At 39.5% G+C, this 17546-nt stretch overlaps 1 protein-coding gene across 2 annotated transcripts in view; it reads left to right on the top strand.

Annotated features, from left to right (window-relative positions):
* The first annotated feature begins 779 nt into the window (after window positions 1-779).
* The window catches only part of SKAP2 (src kinase associated phosphoprotein 2), a 121717-nt gene continuing 104950 nt past the window's right edge, over window positions 780-17546 (top strand). Inside the window, exons 1-3 of one of the 2 annotated variants that reach the window (XM_058803646.1) lie at window positions 780-929; window positions 11286-11391; window positions 13392-13417. In XM_058803646.1, the coding sequence (XP_058659629.1) occupies window positions 881-929; window positions 11286-11391; window positions 13392-13417 (181 nt within the window). In that variant the 5' untranslated portion in view covers window positions 780-880. Of the gene's footprint in view, window positions 930-11285; window positions 11392-13298; window positions 13325-13391; window positions 13418-17546 lie in introns of both variants that reach the window. The other variant, XM_058803638.1, reaches the window with a different exon arrangement.

The raw sequence follows: 17546 nt of genomic DNA, 5'->3' as shown, positions 1-17546 counted from the left end.
TTCCAGCAGCCCAGCTGTGTTGCTTAGCAACAGCATCTCTTTTTGTCGCAGCTCACACACCTGTGCCAACAGACACCGCCGATATGAACGGGCCTGTTCCCACTGCTTCAATGATTTCTTCAAGTTCCACGGCTTGATTTTGTTTGATTTTGGGACACTGGCACAGGTACGAGGCTGGGCTGCAGGCTGTGGCTGTCTGCCATCCTAAACCCTGACACTGGCAATGACAGAAAGTCGACAGGGACAACGTCGGCACCGCGCAATGAAAGAAGGACGGAAAGACGCCTGGAAAAAATTAAATCCCCAAAGCACCACCCTCCACATCCACGGACCCAGCCCTGCCCGCCCCTGTGGGAGGAGAGGGGGACGCCAGGCGCTGGCTTAGTGGGCGGGACAACCAATGGGTCAATCACAGAGAGGCCTTGAGGCATTCTTATCCAATAGCCAACTTCTCCAGCCCTTCGGGGCGGAAGGCGCGGAGGGAGCCGGCGCTGGGCGCCACGTTTGGTTCTGGCGGGGGCGGGCCAGCGGTGCCCTCACACACGATGGCCGCCGGCAGCCATTAACACAGGGGGAGAGGCGTGAAGCGCAAGCGCGGCGCTGAGGGGCGGGGGGAGCCAGCCGGAGGGAAGCCCCGCCCCCGCACTGTGAAGCTCCACCCCGTGCTGCGAAACCCCGCCCCCAGAATGTCGAAGCACCGCCTTCGTGGCGGGAAGCCACGCCCCGATTCTGCTAGACTCCGCCCCCCAGGGCTCGCGGCCGTGCCGCTGCGGGAGGGGGGCGTGGCCTCCGCTTCCTCCCCGCGGGGCCGGGCCCGGGCCGGTGCGAGCCGTCGAGCCCCGCCCGCCGGGTGTCCCCGGCCGCCCCCGCCGCCCGCACCATGTCCGACGCTCCCCGCATCCCCGGGGACGTCTGCAGCCTCTTGGCAGGTGAGAGCAGGAGGGAGGGCTTCCTTCCCGGGGGGCGGGCAGAGTGGGGGCCGAGGGGGGCGGGCCGGTGGGGGTGTGACGGGCCGGGGGAGCCAGGGCGTGCGGGGGCAGCAGCCTCTGGAGCCGCGGCGGAGCGCGCCTCGGTGGGCACCGGGCGATCGCTTCCAGTGCACGGGTTCGGGGGTTCTCTCCTTCCCATCCCCCCAGTTCCTCCTCCCCGGCTACTTCCTCCGCCCGTGCCCGTCCGTGGGGAGCCGCAGCGCTCCGGCTCGCTTCCCCGCGGGGAGGAAGGAGCGGGCCGGGCCCCCGTAAGCCGGGAGCTGACACCGCTCCCCGGCCGGGCGGTTCGGGGCTGCGGGCGCCAGCCGGGGTGAGGCGTTCGGGGGCTGCCGCGGACTGGCGTGCGGGGCGTGTGACCGCCGGGTGACCGCGCAGCCATCCGGAGGAAGTCTCTGCCCCCGGGTGTGCTGGCAGGGCAGGCTGCCCGCATCAGCCGAAACAAGTAATGAACTTCCCCGCCGAACAGCTGAGGAGCGGACGAAAGGGCGGCTGAATTGCTGGGGTGTTGTCACATCAGTCACACACCTCTGACCGTGGCTGTCCATGTTCTCAGGATGCCTTGGAGCGTAGGGATGGGATGATTTCTTACCGTGAAAGGTTATAATGTTAGTACGGACTTCCGAATGCGAGTGGCTATCTTATCTCAAAGAACTAGTATGCAGTTTTTTTTTTTTTTTTTTTAACTGTTGTTGTTAATTAAAATAAATAGTATACTTAAAGGTTGGCTTTTCTGGTATCTTTATCAAAAAGTTTGGTGTCCTGAAGCCATTTTAATTTCAGTGGCACTCTTCTGAGAACTTCTGTTTCTGCCGCAGGAACTTGTGTAGCTGTGACTTTGCCATTCAAATTACCCATGCTTTTTGAAATCTCCCTTCTGAGGCCAAGCGCTCAATTACTTAGCTGGGCACCTGCCAGAGTCTAGTGCAGCTCATCACTTTTACAGACTGTTTTGTTTTTTTTTTTAACACTTTGATTGAAAGAGGTAATGCTTGAAACATATTGCTCTCACCACATCTCATCTTCTGCCAACTGTCTGAAGTGTTTTATAACTGCAGTTTCTATGTTACTTGCATATCACACCATCTGTATTAAAAATTTGCATGGAAGGCCACTAGAAAAAAAAAAAAGGAAAGCTTCTCATGATTTCATATGATGGAAAATAATTACCCTTAGAGAACATTTCTAAATCTTGGTATTTTCTGTGGCAGTCCTGAATTCTGGAACTCATGGTCAGATGCAGGGCATATATGTTTGTTTTGGTGCTAATTTCACTGAGTGAAGCTCATCTTGAAACTCTTCAATGTTTTAAGTGCTTTAAAATTTTTTTTTGAGGGGAAGGATGTGATGCAAATGGAATCATTTGAGATGATGATTTCTTTCTCAGTCATGGTACCTCATGTACACAACCTGTCCTTCCTTCCTTCTTCCCATCTTTGTCTAGTCTGCCATGGAAAGAGAGACACAGAAGTTTTTGTATTTTGAAGTGAAACAAAGAACACCTTTTTTTCCTCAAGATGTAATGTACTTTCAGAGTCACTATGAGCAGCAGCCTAAGTTATACACAGGTATCTAATGTTTGTGGAGTATGTACAGCTTTAGCTTTTCTCATTTCTTTTTGTGCTGTCTATAGAACTGAAGTTAAGAAGGCAATGGAATGATTTACCAATGGTCTTTAAATATTTGTTTTGTTATTACTATATCTAACTAATAGTTTGCAACTTTAAATTGTTACCCTCAAGGTTAACCTTGTAAGGTTATATGCTGTTAAAATTTAATAACCGGCTTATTTTTGAAAAATAAATAATGGCATGACTTTTTACTGTTTTTGTTAAACTCTCTTTTTTGAGGTGATCAGGCAAGTGCACGAAAGTTAGAAATGAGAGTAATCCAGTAATCTTTAATCCAGTAATCTAGTAAACTGTGTGAGCAGTTCTTTCACTGATGTGTGTAGGATCTCACAGTCTTTTATGTAGTTTTCTTCTTTTTTTTTTGCTCAAGCTGTTCCTGTAGTGAGGATGTATAGTAATAGAGGAGGGAAGGAGGGTCTGTAGTATCTTTACTATTCATCAAGAAACTGTTACACCATACAAAGACCACAGTTAGTAGATAGTTATTAATTTCTGCATGCTCTTCTTCAAGAGTGCTTCTTAATGTATTATTTTAATGGCTCACAGTTATTGATTCAGCACCTCTTTGAGATGAGGGAATATTGTTTTCCCATCGGTAAAATTAGTATAATAAACAAGATGTGATTGGGGTCGCAAAAAATAATCAATGGTGGAACAGAATTAGAATTCAAATTCACCTGCCTCCATGCTGTGCTGGTTTCTCCAGATAATAATGAGTTGGATGTCTATGTTAGTGGCCATTGCAAGTGCCAGGCACTTCTTCATATCAGGTTCAATTGAGAATGTGCAGCTAATGGGTAGCAAAAAGTGCTGAATTTTAGTTCTGGTGTTCATGTAGCAGAGAGGCCCTCACAGGTGCAAAATCTCATAAGTACTGTGCTCTTCTGCTCTTCCTCCTCTTCTTGGCCTTTTTGCCTATGATTTCCAACTTCTGCAACAAGTGGAGGAACGATCATATGGATTTCCTTATCCCTGCTTACTCTTGATTGATGGTTGGAGTATGTTCACCCACCATGCTGAACAAGTAGGGATCCTACTGGAAAACCTACTAAGTGCTCCTGTAGTTAAACATGGCGATAATGGGAATAAACACACCAGGGCACGAATTAAAGTTGCACAGGAAATTTTCCGACTTGTGAGTGCTTTACTTTGAACCTAAACAATATTATATCTTTAACACAAAAACAAATTCTGTCACACATGCTGGCAGGGTCATTATAGTTGCATATCAGTGGCGCTGAAATGTTCCAGGCAGAAGCACAGCTTGAGCTCAGGCTAACTGCATTAGTAGGAAACAGGAGGAAGCCGTTTCTGTAAAGTTGAAGGGGAAAGGTCAGTGTGGCAATAGACTTATTGCAGAGGATTATTGGGATTGCACAATCCCATCCTGTCTTCTCTGACTTGTTCAAGTGGTAGGGGGGAAACACTGGAGACAGAAACAGAGTCCTCTGGTCATGAGTTAGACTCCTGGTAGGAGGAGAGAGTAAGTTTGTTGCTCTCTTATCTCCCTCTTTACGCCTCCGAGGTGTATGGTAGTGTATGTAACTTCTTAAATCCCCACCTGCACTTACAGTCCCTGCACTTGTGGATGATGCTTGAGACAGTGGAATTCAGTGAAGGAAGCCCATCTCTGCTCTGCCTTTTCTTCTTTTGAAAAGGCATCGTCTGTTGTATTTATGTGGTATTTTTGTGGGTGTCTGGCAAAGTGGAATGTTTCTCTTTTTTGTCCCCTCAAATTGTAGCTGGTTGCATAGATTGTTGGAGGCCTTCTCACATCTATTTTTCCTTAGTAAGTTTTGGCTTGTTCATAGCTGAGGAGGAGTTTGAAGGTTCCTTCTTCCCCCAAGGGATTATTTCTTCTGTAATGTAAACCAGACTGGTTTCTTCAGTCAACATGACTAGAAAAAAATTCTTGAGATTTTTTCAGTAACAAATATTTAGTTTGAGATAAGACTTGATTATTTTTTCACAGGTTTTGATGGTGTCATGGTCATTAGATATGTGTATCATTTATATTTTTTCCCCAGTTCATATCACGTGACTGTAGTTTGGGTGATATTTCTTTGTCTTTTGTTCAATTTTCCTTTCACACGTGGCAGTATTTCTTGTTTGAATCTTCTGTATTTGTATTTTGAAAGTTACAAATACTTTTACTGTGAAAATGGGATAAAATTTTCTCTAGTTTATATGGAACCTTATATCCCATCTTAATATAATTTTTCTTGTTCTGTTAAGCAAAACTCCAAACCTAAATAGAAACCAATGTTCTTGCCCTAAGGATCATTTCTACCCAGATATTATTCAGTTTGTTTAAATGCTTAGTTATATTGTCCAGAACACTTTTTTTCTGTGTGATTCCTCTTATTTTTTTCTTCAAAGTCATACTGTTTACCTACTTGTTTAGTTGCATCTTGAAAATAGCTTGCAGAAAAGGGCAAGGCAAGAAATCTACAAGACATTGGATCTAGTGCAGGAGTTGCTTACCTTTTATTTTTGGACTGTGCTGTTTATATTTACCCCAATCCCCAAAAAACAAACTGTCCATTTTAATTTTCCATGTCAGCTGTTTCTGGACTTTCTCCTTTCATGCCTGTCATAGAAGAAGCCTTCTGGGTCCAGTATGGCTCTTCTTTATTGATTGATTCAAATTTAAAAGCACACTGTTGTTTAAAACTTTACTCTTTTTAAAAAGTATCATTTCCATGTTTCCAAGGCTTTAACAAATTCCAGTTCTTGCTGAGGAATCCATCTGTACAAGATAAACCAGGGGGATTATTGTAGACATCTTTTAAGTAGACATGTATTTACAGCTTTGGTAGTATGTATGTGTTTCTGTAGTAATGGAGTAACATTAGAAACAGTGAGGTGAAAAAAATGCACAGAGGGACTCCTGGTAAGAAATAACCTCCAGTGATTTGAAACATAGTTCAATTGTCTCTGCCATAAATTTGGGAATAAGTGTCATATATGGGTGATAAAAATGGCATAGGCTATTTTTTATATACTCATTATTCACTTAGTTTGTCTTTTTCAATTAACATGGAGTCTATCTTTCTCATCTGACTGGGTTTACGTTTCTTTCATAATCATATGTCAACAAACCACAATAGACACAGCATAATGTGGCATACAGTGTAAATCTTTAGGTTAATCCTTAACATTTTTTATTATAGTTCATTTGGAATCACTTTGTAACTTGATCATGATTTGTACTGGTGTGGTTTTTTTTCATTATATGCTTAATACGTTACAGCTCCATCTTTTCTCACCTCTTTAATATAGAGAGAGGATGCTCAACTACTCATCCAATGAGACTAGAGATAGATATATAACTGTATATATGTATAGTACTTGATTAAAATTTTTCTTTTTTAATCTTTTAAAAGACATGCTTTATCAATTTACTTCATTTGAGGAGTCTTAGCAATTTGTATATACTTCTGCTTTTAAAATCACTAATAAAACTGTTGACCGTCAACATGTTTCATTATACTTGCTTTGTATGTGTCAACACAGCAACATAACCTTGCTTCTGGGAATTTAAGGTAGAGCAATTTTTAAAGGCAATCCTTTCTGGGACTTTGCACTAAAAGCAATGCTAACCTTATTGTTAGGCTGGATAAATGTGGTATTTTTAAACATCTTGAAGTTCAGTCACTTTTATTTTACATCATGTGTTCTGTTTCTGATTAAGTGTATATATATTTAAAAGGCAATTTAGCAAACTCTGGAGAGGGACTTTAAAACATAGTTGTGAAGTTGTGGGAGAGCAAAAGCAAAGTCCTCCAATATTTCTTTATTTAAAAGAACAGGCAGTGACAGCTATTGCTTGGCAGTTTGTCTTCAGGCTTTTTCCCTATTAATGAGTCGCATGACAACTTTGAAATCAAATTAATTAATTGCTTTCTGATGCCAGCCTGTGTAAAGCTGAAAGATACATGGCAGTCTGTTTAATATTGGTCACCTTTGGACAGTATGTGTGTAATAAATGTGCCTAGCTTGCAGCTATGTCCCAAAATCCTCTGGCCTGCTGTCCCAGATTCCCTGGCTGGCAGCCGGCTGCTGGCTGTCTGGGTGCTTGAGGCAGAGGAGAGACAAGGCTGGTGGCTGCAGGAATTGCTCTGCTGAGCTGCTGGTGCCTCCACATGGCAGTGGCAGTACAGCTGCCAGGTTATCCCCTGGAGTGTCCCTGGCCATAGGATGGATGTGTGTCCAGCCTCCCAACCAGCCTGCTTTCTCCTTGGGCCGTGGGCCCTGCCATGTGCATGGAGATGCTCCTGTCTCATTGCCACTTTCTGATTCCTGTCATTGGAATGGTGTCAACTCATCAGTTGATGTGTCCATGATGGAGTGATTAACTTCTTGATAATGTGGTTGGATAACATCTTGGTTATCTGCTGGAGGAGGGGAGAAAGACCGACCCAGCACATAGTCTTTGGGTGCCTCTGTGGGAATCTGCTTGGCCCACCCTGATTAGAAATTGAAGTAGTTCTGTCCTAAGTATCTTTGTTTATTAAGTGTGACTTATATTTACAATATTAAATCCTGTAAACAACAAATGTGCTATGATTTGTTATGCTTAGCACTCTTTAACACAGCACTTGCTTTGGGCTAGAAATTTACAATGTTCTTGAAAAATTCCATCTGTATGGTTCCAGCCTTCGTTAAAGGAAATAGCTCCAAAGTCTTTAAAACAATTAAAATCTTGCGGTGTTGTCTGTTTATAATCATTGAAGTAAAGACAACCATAAACTGTTTTAACAATGAAATGCAAAATAAATCTTAGCTTTTCTCCTTGTAAAAGGACTGTAGATGAAAATGAAATGACAATGGCTTTTAGCTTTTGACTGTTCTGTGAACTGGCACTCAAGTTTTGAACTGTATGAGCTGGGCGAAGTGGACAGAGCTAGGCTGAGGTGTGATTTTCCTTTTCATTCAGTTTGTAACCTGTATTGGCAGAGCAATTTGTGAGTGATTTGTATCAATTGTATCTTTTGGTTTGGTAGCTTTTGTTCATTTCCTGCAGGCAAATAATTCCTCTGGGGTATGGTGCAAGCAAATTTAACATTACAAGCTTTAAGAAACAAGTATGGGCATTTAAGCTATCAAACAGTCTAACACACAAGCTTAAGAAAAGAGGTGTTAAGTAGGTTTCTAGTGTGTATTTTTCTTTGCTTTGTTTTTGTTTATTCATTTTAGTGTTTTTAAATTTATTTTTTTATTTTCATATTTTCATTGGGAACAGGTAAATGTCTGCAATGTGTGATACTAAATAGCTGGTCAATTCATTGGGAAAAATTTATGGGAATATGTCACTTGGTTTTTTTTTTGCTCTGGGGTAACTGATTAGTTGAAGTGCTGTTAGACCAGAAATCTGTTCAAAGAGGTTTTCTTTCTGGAACTTATCTTTTATTCCTTTTAAAATTTCTTGATGGATCAGCTGCTGCTGAAGCATGAATCAGGTCTACACTGAAGTGCTTGTGAGGAGTAGTTTTGTTTTCTGTGTAGCATTAAACTAGTACAGGAGAGACCAAGTTGTGGATCATCCTGGAGAGGGGAGAGGAAGTATGTGACTAGAACAGTGGTGAGAAATGGGCACATTTTGCTACTTCTCTTTGAAGTTTACTGTATTAAACTAGGATCTGCTGTACTGAAGTCCCTAGTTCTGTTCTAATTCCTACATAAATCACTTTGTGGAAGGTCAGAGAAACTACAGGAACATTTCCTTATGTTAAGGCAGTCCATATTCCTCCATAGTGTGGAAGTACAGGAAGTGAAGAGATGATCATAACTTAGATAACTTGCTGGCTTCTTGTCCAGAGAAGCTTAGGATGTTACTCATCTTCTGCATCTGGTACATCCTGGATGGATTTACAACAGTAAATTAAAACAAGATATATAACATACTGTATAACTCTGAGTAGATAAGAAATATATATGATACAGTAAAACGTAATTTTCAGGTAAACTGCTTCTTTAGCATCGTGTGTTTGTCATATCTGTCTTTGTATTTTGGGGTTGTGGTGAATCAAGCCATATGGTATCCCTGGATATATGGAAGTAATAGTGTTCCATGATGAAAACAGTGCACCCTGACTGTGGGTACACCTCAGCTTGGAGAACTTGTTTCACATGCTCATGTGAGAGGGAAGCCATCCCAGGGATGTCTTCTGCAACTGCTGCTGTTTAGAAATGGCAAACTTGTATATGCTTGCTCTGTTTCTGCCTCTCTCCTCCAGCTCTACCTATACTGAGAGTAAATGGAGCGTCTGCTTCTGCCCTGTCCTCCCATGGTTGAAAATTCTCTATTACTTCTGCTTTTCAAGTCCAAGGTTTTCTGGAAAACTACAAAATCTGTCAGCAATGTAGTTAGTCCTGAAAATTTTTGTATCCGCAGTATATTTTAAGCCAGAAGTAGTAATCCTTTTTTATAATCAACTTGTTTTCTCTTCCCCACATACTCCTTAATTGTGTTATTTCAATGTTTGTATTTGAATAAAGCTTTGACAGTCAGAATGTGAGATGACAGAATTCTCACCTGGGTTGAACCTTTCCAAGAAGTAAAGAAGCCCACTGAGTTTAAATGAAGACTTCTGAATCCAAGTTTTGTGATTGATTAGTGTCCAAAGGTTACCATGCAAGTATTGCTCCTGATTTATAAACATGACTAATTCCTCTGAAATTTTGTATGTTGGTGCCTAGGTAGCACTTGGAAGCTGCTATCTAATTTTAAAAATAAATAGATATAAAAGTATGGAAAAATAAATATTTAATCAGGCCATCCCTCTTCAAGTGAAAGCTAGTTTTGTATTGGAAAATCCTGTTAGGTTTTATTGAGACAAAAACTGTTGATTTGTTTTTAACTATTTTGATTTTTTCTCTGAATATCAAAAGTATAAGTTTTTTGACCTTAGTTTTGTAGTTTGTCAGTGTCATTGGGTTCTGTGGGTTCTCCTCTGCCAGCTTGATTGGCAATTCCAATCCTTGTAATTTGTGAAGATGTGTACTTTTTTATGGGTTGAAAAAAATCCCTGTTGGCATTCTTGGTCTGCAGCATAGAGGCTGTTGGGGGTATGTCTGGAGGATGCATTAATACATGTTAAGTGCCTTTCCTTCTGTTCTTTTAAAGAAGGAATGCCACAGAACTGAGTGAAGGTCTCCCCCATTCAGGATTGCTTTGGAAAATGTAATGGGAAGTTTCTCTGTCTTATGGAGAGAGAAGGATCAATGCTATTCTTCAGAACTCTAAAATATTGTAAAACATGAGTACTTTTGCTGCACTTGGTGAGGACAGTAATCTAAAAATTTAAATAATAATCTAGTGAATTATTTGTAAAGAAGAACATTTTTGTAATAGCTGTGCTAGTGTTCTTGAAGGGTAACTTCTGACTTGTTTTCTTGCATCCTGTAATACAAAGGGTGGTATGTTTCTGTATTATAAAGAAAAAAGCAGACAATTAAATTTTTCATTTTGGAAATCTGTGGTAAATATTCCTGTAAACTTTTGCACGTAGACAGTTGTGTACTCAATTGGCTGTTATTTATGTTTCTGTATTAAAAGGGAATGTCTCATCTGACTGGAAAAGTTATAGGATTAAAATAATACTGTCTATATGCATTTGCATCTATCCAGAGAGAGCCAAGGTATATATATATACACGTCTCTGTGTGTGTCTGTGGGGGTGGGCAGGCACTGTGAGAAGGTGTTTTGTTACCCACAAAGGCTTTCTCTTATCCAATGAGCAATTGTTACCCATACAGATGAGACATTTATGTTAACAAGGAGGATTTTTTGGTTGTTTCTCCTTTTCTGTTTTTGGGATAATTGTATGTTGAGTGGTATCTATAAGAGACTTCTAATGTTATTTTTTGCCATTGTTTAGTCAATAAGGAAAACATACTACTGTGTTACACTCCCACAAATTCTATACACACTGCATTCTTTTTATCCTATTGAATGGATATTTACTATATTAAAAGAACAGTGGTAGCTTTTATGGAATGCTTTGTTTCTACATGACTGTATCATCTGAGTAAGAATTAAAACTTAGAGTGCAGGCTAGAGCCTTTGTTTGTGATTCTACAAGTGGAGGTGTGCTTAATTTAAAGTACACTGTTGAACTGGTCTCCTTTGATATGGTTAATTTGCTTACTTAATAGTTTTCAGGATTGCTTTGGATATGAATCTTTAGTCCATCAGTGATTTCAGAGGCATTGTGGGAACACTTGAAAATACTGTAACCAGTAAGTGAGCTATATTACTATCTGGGTAAGTGTACTGCTGAAATAATAAATTACACAACCATCTTTGCAACTTGAACTTCTGAAATAACATGGCAGTAATATATGCATAAAGGCTATTTCCATGTTTTAGCTTTGTCTTTTACTTTAGGTGATGGAAAGTAATTGTTATAGGACTGCAATTTATTAGGACTTACGTAGCATAATTAAGTGAGCAAGAATCAAATGTCACCATAGGATTTGCTGTGCTAAGCATAAGTAGATAGAGAACAAATGTATCCCATTTAGAATCTAAAATGTCTGTTAACTATGCTGTGAGTAGGGCTGAAAATAATTTTCTTATTTTTTTCACAGTAGTATCAGGACAAGCTCATTACAGCAGTATTTTTTCTTTTTTTGAGGTGTATTTATTTTCTTCTTTTTTTAGATTTTGAAACATTTGTTTCCCAAACACTAAAAGGAGAAAATCTATCCAAGAAAGCAAAAGAAAAGCGTGAAGCTCTTCTTAAGAAGATAAAGGATATTAAGACAAGGTAAGTGAACTTCATGGCTTTAATATGTTAGAAAGTCACTTACTGATATCTTAAAGTTTTATGCAATCTTTTATTAAACATTAACCATATTAACGATTAAAAAAATCTGTCTAGGTACTGATTTTTTTCAAAAAATCTGTATGGGTTCAAGTCTTGTCTTCTCAAAGCTGCTACAATTTAGTAAGGAATGGGATCAGAATGATTTGTCCCATTTGAATTGTTTAATATTCTGAAACCTGATTGCAAGTTGGGCAGAGCTTGCCTTCACCTCTGCTTTTGTAAGATTCACTAAAACATGAGAAATAAAATGTATTGAGGATATGAATGAGCTTCCTATCACCATGCTCAGCTGGTGTAAGACAGCTGTGTGTTATCTCCTAAGCATTCCATTGATGGCATGCTTCTGCCCCTGTGGCAACTTGTTTATAATTTCAAGGACAGCACAATCATCTGGTGAGGGCGCTAACTGGAGGGAGACATGAGATGTGTCCCAAAATCTCGTATTTGAAGTTTTGTGTTCTTTTAATTCAGGCTATAAATGCTTAGGGAACTAGCTCTCCCTCATATTCTCTTTTAAGAAAGTAGTATTTTATCTATTTATTTTTTCTTTCCTGGATTTTCCATTCTGGGTTATTGAGTTAACTGTGACTGTACAGATGACTTGCAGATACAGTGTTACTGACTTTTTTCTTGACTGACTGATGCTTTTTTGGATGAGGAAATATCAAAGAGAGGGAACCTGCGTTTATGGGCATATTGACACTGAATCTGTTACTATTCATTTATGTGACCCCATGGTTTCTCATCTTATTTTAATTTCTAATGCCTTCCTCATTTCCTGTAATATTATTCACTGTTAACAGTGTTTTGCTTTTCATGCAGGCTACAAAATACATGCACATTGTAATCTTCTTTGATTTTAACATCCCACATGTTGGGCTGTGTTACTGCCACTTGCTACACTGGATTTCTTAGATCTGGCCTTTTATCTCTGTTTGCATTTCTCAGTTTCTTATCTCTAGTCCGTTCCTTTCTCTGCTGCTCGTTTCTTGCCAACATCTCCTTATTGACTAAACTGATATCTTTACTACTGCTTATTGTTCATAAAGATGATCTTGGCAGCTGCATTTTATTTGCCAGTTAGTTCTTAACCCGTGAATGCTTCTTGAATGCCATTCTACATAACTCTGTCCTGATAATTTGTCTGTATCATCAAACTGTATTATGTGATTATTTTAGTTTCTGAAATACTAAGATTTAGCTCTGAAGAAACAGTGTAGAAAAGGATGTTTTCTCTCTGGGATGAGATTTTTTTTGTTTTGTAGGCATTATATAAATTGAGATCTCCTTATTTGAAAAGGAAATCCTATTTAGGCATGCTTTAACTTTTATCTTTCTGGTTAATTATTAATATATTTTCATTTGGATTTCTGTAAATTTACTGTAGCTATAACCACTATTTTTGATTTTTTATTTAGTTTCCTATCAAACTACTGGTTTATTTCAAAATATGTTTAATGGTTCTACTTGTGCACAAAAATTTGTGGAGTTTGTTAACACTTAAAAGGTTTACTAAAATTATAGATGCTTTTGTGTGTTTTTATACCTTAAGATATCTGAGCAGATGTATGTTACTAGAAAAGGCTGCTCAGTCTGGATTTGGTTTTGTTCAAGTCTTCGTTGAAGTGATTGGGGATTCTGTCAGCTGCAAAGGTTAAAGGAAAACAGAATAAATACTTAAAGCCAAAGATAAAGACTTCAGAATTTTCAAGGAAAACTTGCAGCGCTGAGTCTCAACCACAAAACTTGTTGAAAACTGATTGCTGTTCTGTGCCACGTTCTCATGTGCCGTGGGTTTGCGAGTGTGCGTTGCTTTATGATGTTTCTTCTTCTGTTTTTTCCTGCAGCTATCCTCAAGAATTCCCGGAGAAAGGTGAGTCTCGTGGGTTTGCGAGTGTGCGTTGCTTTATGATGTTTCTTGTTCTGTTTTTTTCCTGCAGCTGTCCTCAGGAATTCCCGGAGAAAGGTGAGTCCCGTGCCTCTTTCCCCGCCGCTCCCGCCGCGCTGCGTTCCCGCGGCCGCGCGAGGCCGAGGGCCCTGGCGCCCCCTGCCGCGGCCGGCGGGAACAGCGGCCCGAGCGCCCGGGCCCGAGCGCGCAGCCCCGGCAGCGAGCGCAGCGCGCGGCCCTACAGCCCTCGCTGATGGCAACGCTCGGCTGGAAATGCAGCTCGGGATTTCATCTGTAATGCGGCTCGTTATGGAGCTTATTTGTTATAAATTTAGTATAAACGGAGCTTTGTTAGCAAGAGTGCAGCCTTGGAAAGACCATGTGATGTGCGGTTTTTTTTTTTCCCAGAGGAAGTGAATGCAAAGTAGCCTGCTTAGGAGATGGAATTTTAGCAGAGGTTACTTATTTCAGCCTTTTGTCTTAACGTTGCAAAAGTCTTCAATTCCATAGTGATGTTTCTTTAACCTTTTAATAGGATCGTCTCGTGGCAATATGATATTGGCTTTCGATCCACACTGGATGAATGTTTTCATAGTGCAGCGGGAGCTCAGACCTTTAGCTGGAGAGGAGATGATTTAGTGTGCGAGTAATGAAAACTGAAGTGTGGGTTATCTATTGTCTTCTAGTGGAGTTTAAACAAAGCTGCAGAGTTCAGTTTAGAGAAGACTGAGGGGTTTGTTGCTACAGTGTTCTGTTCTGTAACTAAACCTGGAAGGGCTCTTATTTCCATGATGCTAATTCTTGAGGTCATGACCTATAGCCTGTGGACGCTGGTATGAGGGTCACAGTGCGAGGTCAAAAAAGCCTATGCAAAGCTTCACTTTTTACAGTGGTTGAAGAAGTGTCTGTTTCTGGACAAGGAGGTTCAGATGTGTGGGCTGCAGCGTGCCTCCTGAGAAAGTGAAAATATGTAAGTCATATTAGGCAAATAATGTTGTAACAAGGCACAACAAGTTCATACATTTTTTATGCCTGTTTAAATCAAGTTATGCAGCCATAACAGTTCAATTGAAAGGGACAGTGCAACTTGAAACTTCCCAAAGATTCAAGATTGCCAAGATTCTGTAAATTGCAACTATGTGATTGTTTAAAAATTGTATTACAGTAATTTGCTATTTTTTTAATATTACAGCTCAGCTCTGCTACAGAAGATAAAATGTAGTTTTCATCTTCTCTTCACTGTCCAACAGAACTGAGTGAAGGAAAGTAAAATGTTATTTTATTAAGAAAATTACTAATATAAAATTAGGTGGGGTGGTTGTTTCATTGTGGACCTATCTTACTTTGAGAGAGCATGTTTTTGAACATTTAATAACTTCCCGAGGCTCTGACTGTGTAATAAGTGTGGGAGATGCCTACAAAAAGCAGAGTTTGCATTTACTGCTTTGTGTAATTTGAAGGTCAAGAAAATTCTAGTCTATTTACTTTCTTCATTGGTAATTTGATTCAGAATTTCTTTTCCAGTTCAACAAATTATTAACAAAAATGAGATTTCATTATCTCTAGCAAAATGGATTATTTGATGTGTATAGTCTGTAATTGTTACTGCATAACTTGCTATGATTTCTGTGAAAATTATATTCAGTCTTATTCTTTTTATTACAGTACATTTAATTATTAAGCAGGATATATTGCCTTGTAAAAAATTCTCGTGATATCTCTCTGGTTCAGGTTGTAGAACTGTGTAAAAATGCTGAGGTGTGTGAACACTCACACCTTAGTTTTCAGTATTTTTCAATAAAATGGAAGTTATATTATTGCTTTCTGCAAGCAAGGGTACATCCCTCCAAATTAATGTGCATTTGCTGCATACAGGAGTATAAAAAATTTACAAGAAATAGGAGCCTGCACTTACTTGCAGATTATATAAGGGAATGTGAATCAGTGGTATGAGTTGTTGGTCCAGAGTTCAAGAAGTGTGTGCTAAACTTTATTTGGTTGTGTCATTCTTACTTTAGGACTGTACAAATTAGGCGTGACTTTTGTAGGTGTAGAACAAAGGACTCACGTGGAGATAAGCAGTCAGATTCTTGGCCAGCTCCTAGTGCAACAAAGCAGTGGCAGCAGCTGAGGGAGGTCAACTTTTGTGCCCATTTTCATACCTCTCTGCACACCTAGACATTTGAAAAATGGAAAATTTGGAAAGTATTGAAAACTCAGAAGGCTGTGATGGTCAGTTACACCCCCTCCAGAGAAAGAAGAAAGACATCAACATATAAGGTGAAAAAAGGATAATATATTTTAAGAAAAAAAGGAGGGGTGGGAGCAGGAATTTGGAAACTACCCTGAAAAAAATTAGGAAGAATAAAAACTACTGTGTATATTTAAACTCCATATTTACTGAGCTTGCTCTTGTAGTAGCAGTCACTCCATTTTTAAAATGTAAATAAAATAATCACTGTTTTAGCTGAAAGGAAAGGTGAAGAATGGTACATGCTGTCAAGGTATGTTATCATGATATAGCAGTTATCCTACATCAGCTGTTTTCAAGAATCTTGTGAGTTGTGACCTGTCATCCTTTCAGAGGCATCCAGAAGTATTTTTGGAGGCTGAAAGAAGTGGACTAACACTTTCAAAATTCATATACTTCCTGCAGGACATAATGATATTTGACTCCACTCTCAAACAGCGTCTCCTTTGGCTCATGAGTAGTTCCACAAGGATGTGTTGTGGGCATACTTTCCACTCCACTCTCTTTCATCACTGAATGTTTTTGAAGCCACACTGACTTTTCACATAGTGACTAGCAGGTTTTACTAAACTATTTGTAAACACTTCTTTTATGGGCTGTGGCCAATAGCATAGAGAATCTTGCCTATCCATAAGGATAAAGCAGGGAGGTGTGAAAGATTAACAATAAAAAAGTAATTGAAGAGCATGTGTGCAAGTAGAACCAAGCTCCTTAAAACTATGATCACCCATGTGCATCTCTCTCAGAAGGTGAATACATATTTCTTTGCAACCAGATTGATGAATTTGAGGACTTTCTTGAATGTCCCTAGAAAGAAGCCTTCTGATGTTGTCTGTCAGGTCAGTAAATATGCTGACAAAAGCAGCTTTTTGTCTATATAGACTGAAAAAAATTGAAGCTTTTTAGGAGAAGTGGGTACATGTGCAAGTTAAAGACACAAAATTAATTGTAATGGAAAATATTTAATTTGTGTTTGTGGTGCGTTACCTGATTTAACACTGACTTTTATAGTTAAGTGTGTTGTTAATTTATGGATAAAGAAAGTCCATGTTGTTCTTATGACCAAAAATGAACAATTATATTTATGTCCAATCCACTGGTCTTTAATCAGATTTATTTTTTAAGTTATTAGACATTTATGGTATCTATTTTATTCTTAAATTGAAGAGCTTTGTATAAATGTCTTTCTCTTAGACACTGCTGCCTTTTTTCCTTTTAATTTGAAATATTTGACTGTTTATTTAAGCAGTTTAAGCAAAACTAAAAAGCTGTAGTCACACTCAGCGACCTGTTCTAGATCTTAGAATTGGGAAAAAACTTGAAAACAATGGTAATTTGCATACAAAATTGGGTTCATTTTTTTGGTAAGACTAATATTCCACTAACATTATAAAAGTCTTAACTTTGTCAAAGATTCTGACTTAATGCAGTTTTTGACATTTCTCTGTTTTGAGATTAATTGAATCAATACTGTGACTGCCAAAATGTTTAGTTAAAAGAACCTTGTTTTCAGTTTATGCTAAAAATAGTGCTGAAGTTGGCAGAAGCACCCAAAGCTCTAGAAGCTGTATTTGTGTTTGAAGTTCAATTGCCATCTGTTCTATGCATTTATTTTAGTAAAATACATATTTTTACTCACTTTTCACAAAATATTTTGGCTCAATGTTGAAAGTGAGACACCAGAAGTGCTAGCCAAATCTAGTCATACTATGGGAATTTGCAGAACCAGTTCCCCAGAAAGCACTCGTTGCACCTCCTATGTGATCTGCAGCACTAAATTATGCAGAAAAGTATGACATGACATTTTCTAACTAGCACTTTTCACTCTGATAAAAACTGATGATGGTCCACTTTTGTTTTTATTTCACTGTAACATAATAAAGGGCAAAACTGTGTCTCTAGAGCACTAGTGTTATTCACAGTGTAATTATGGGGAGCACCTGTAAGAAACCTTTA

This window comes from Ammospiza caudacuta, chromosome 1, assembly GCF_027887145.1.
Source record: "Ammospiza caudacuta isolate bAmmCau1 chromosome 1, bAmmCau1.pri, whole genome shotgun sequence".
Lineage (NCBI taxonomy): Eukaryota > Metazoa > Chordata > Aves > Passeriformes > Passerellidae > Ammospiza > Ammospiza caudacuta.
This window is presented reverse-complemented; position numbering and strand designations above follow the sequence as displayed.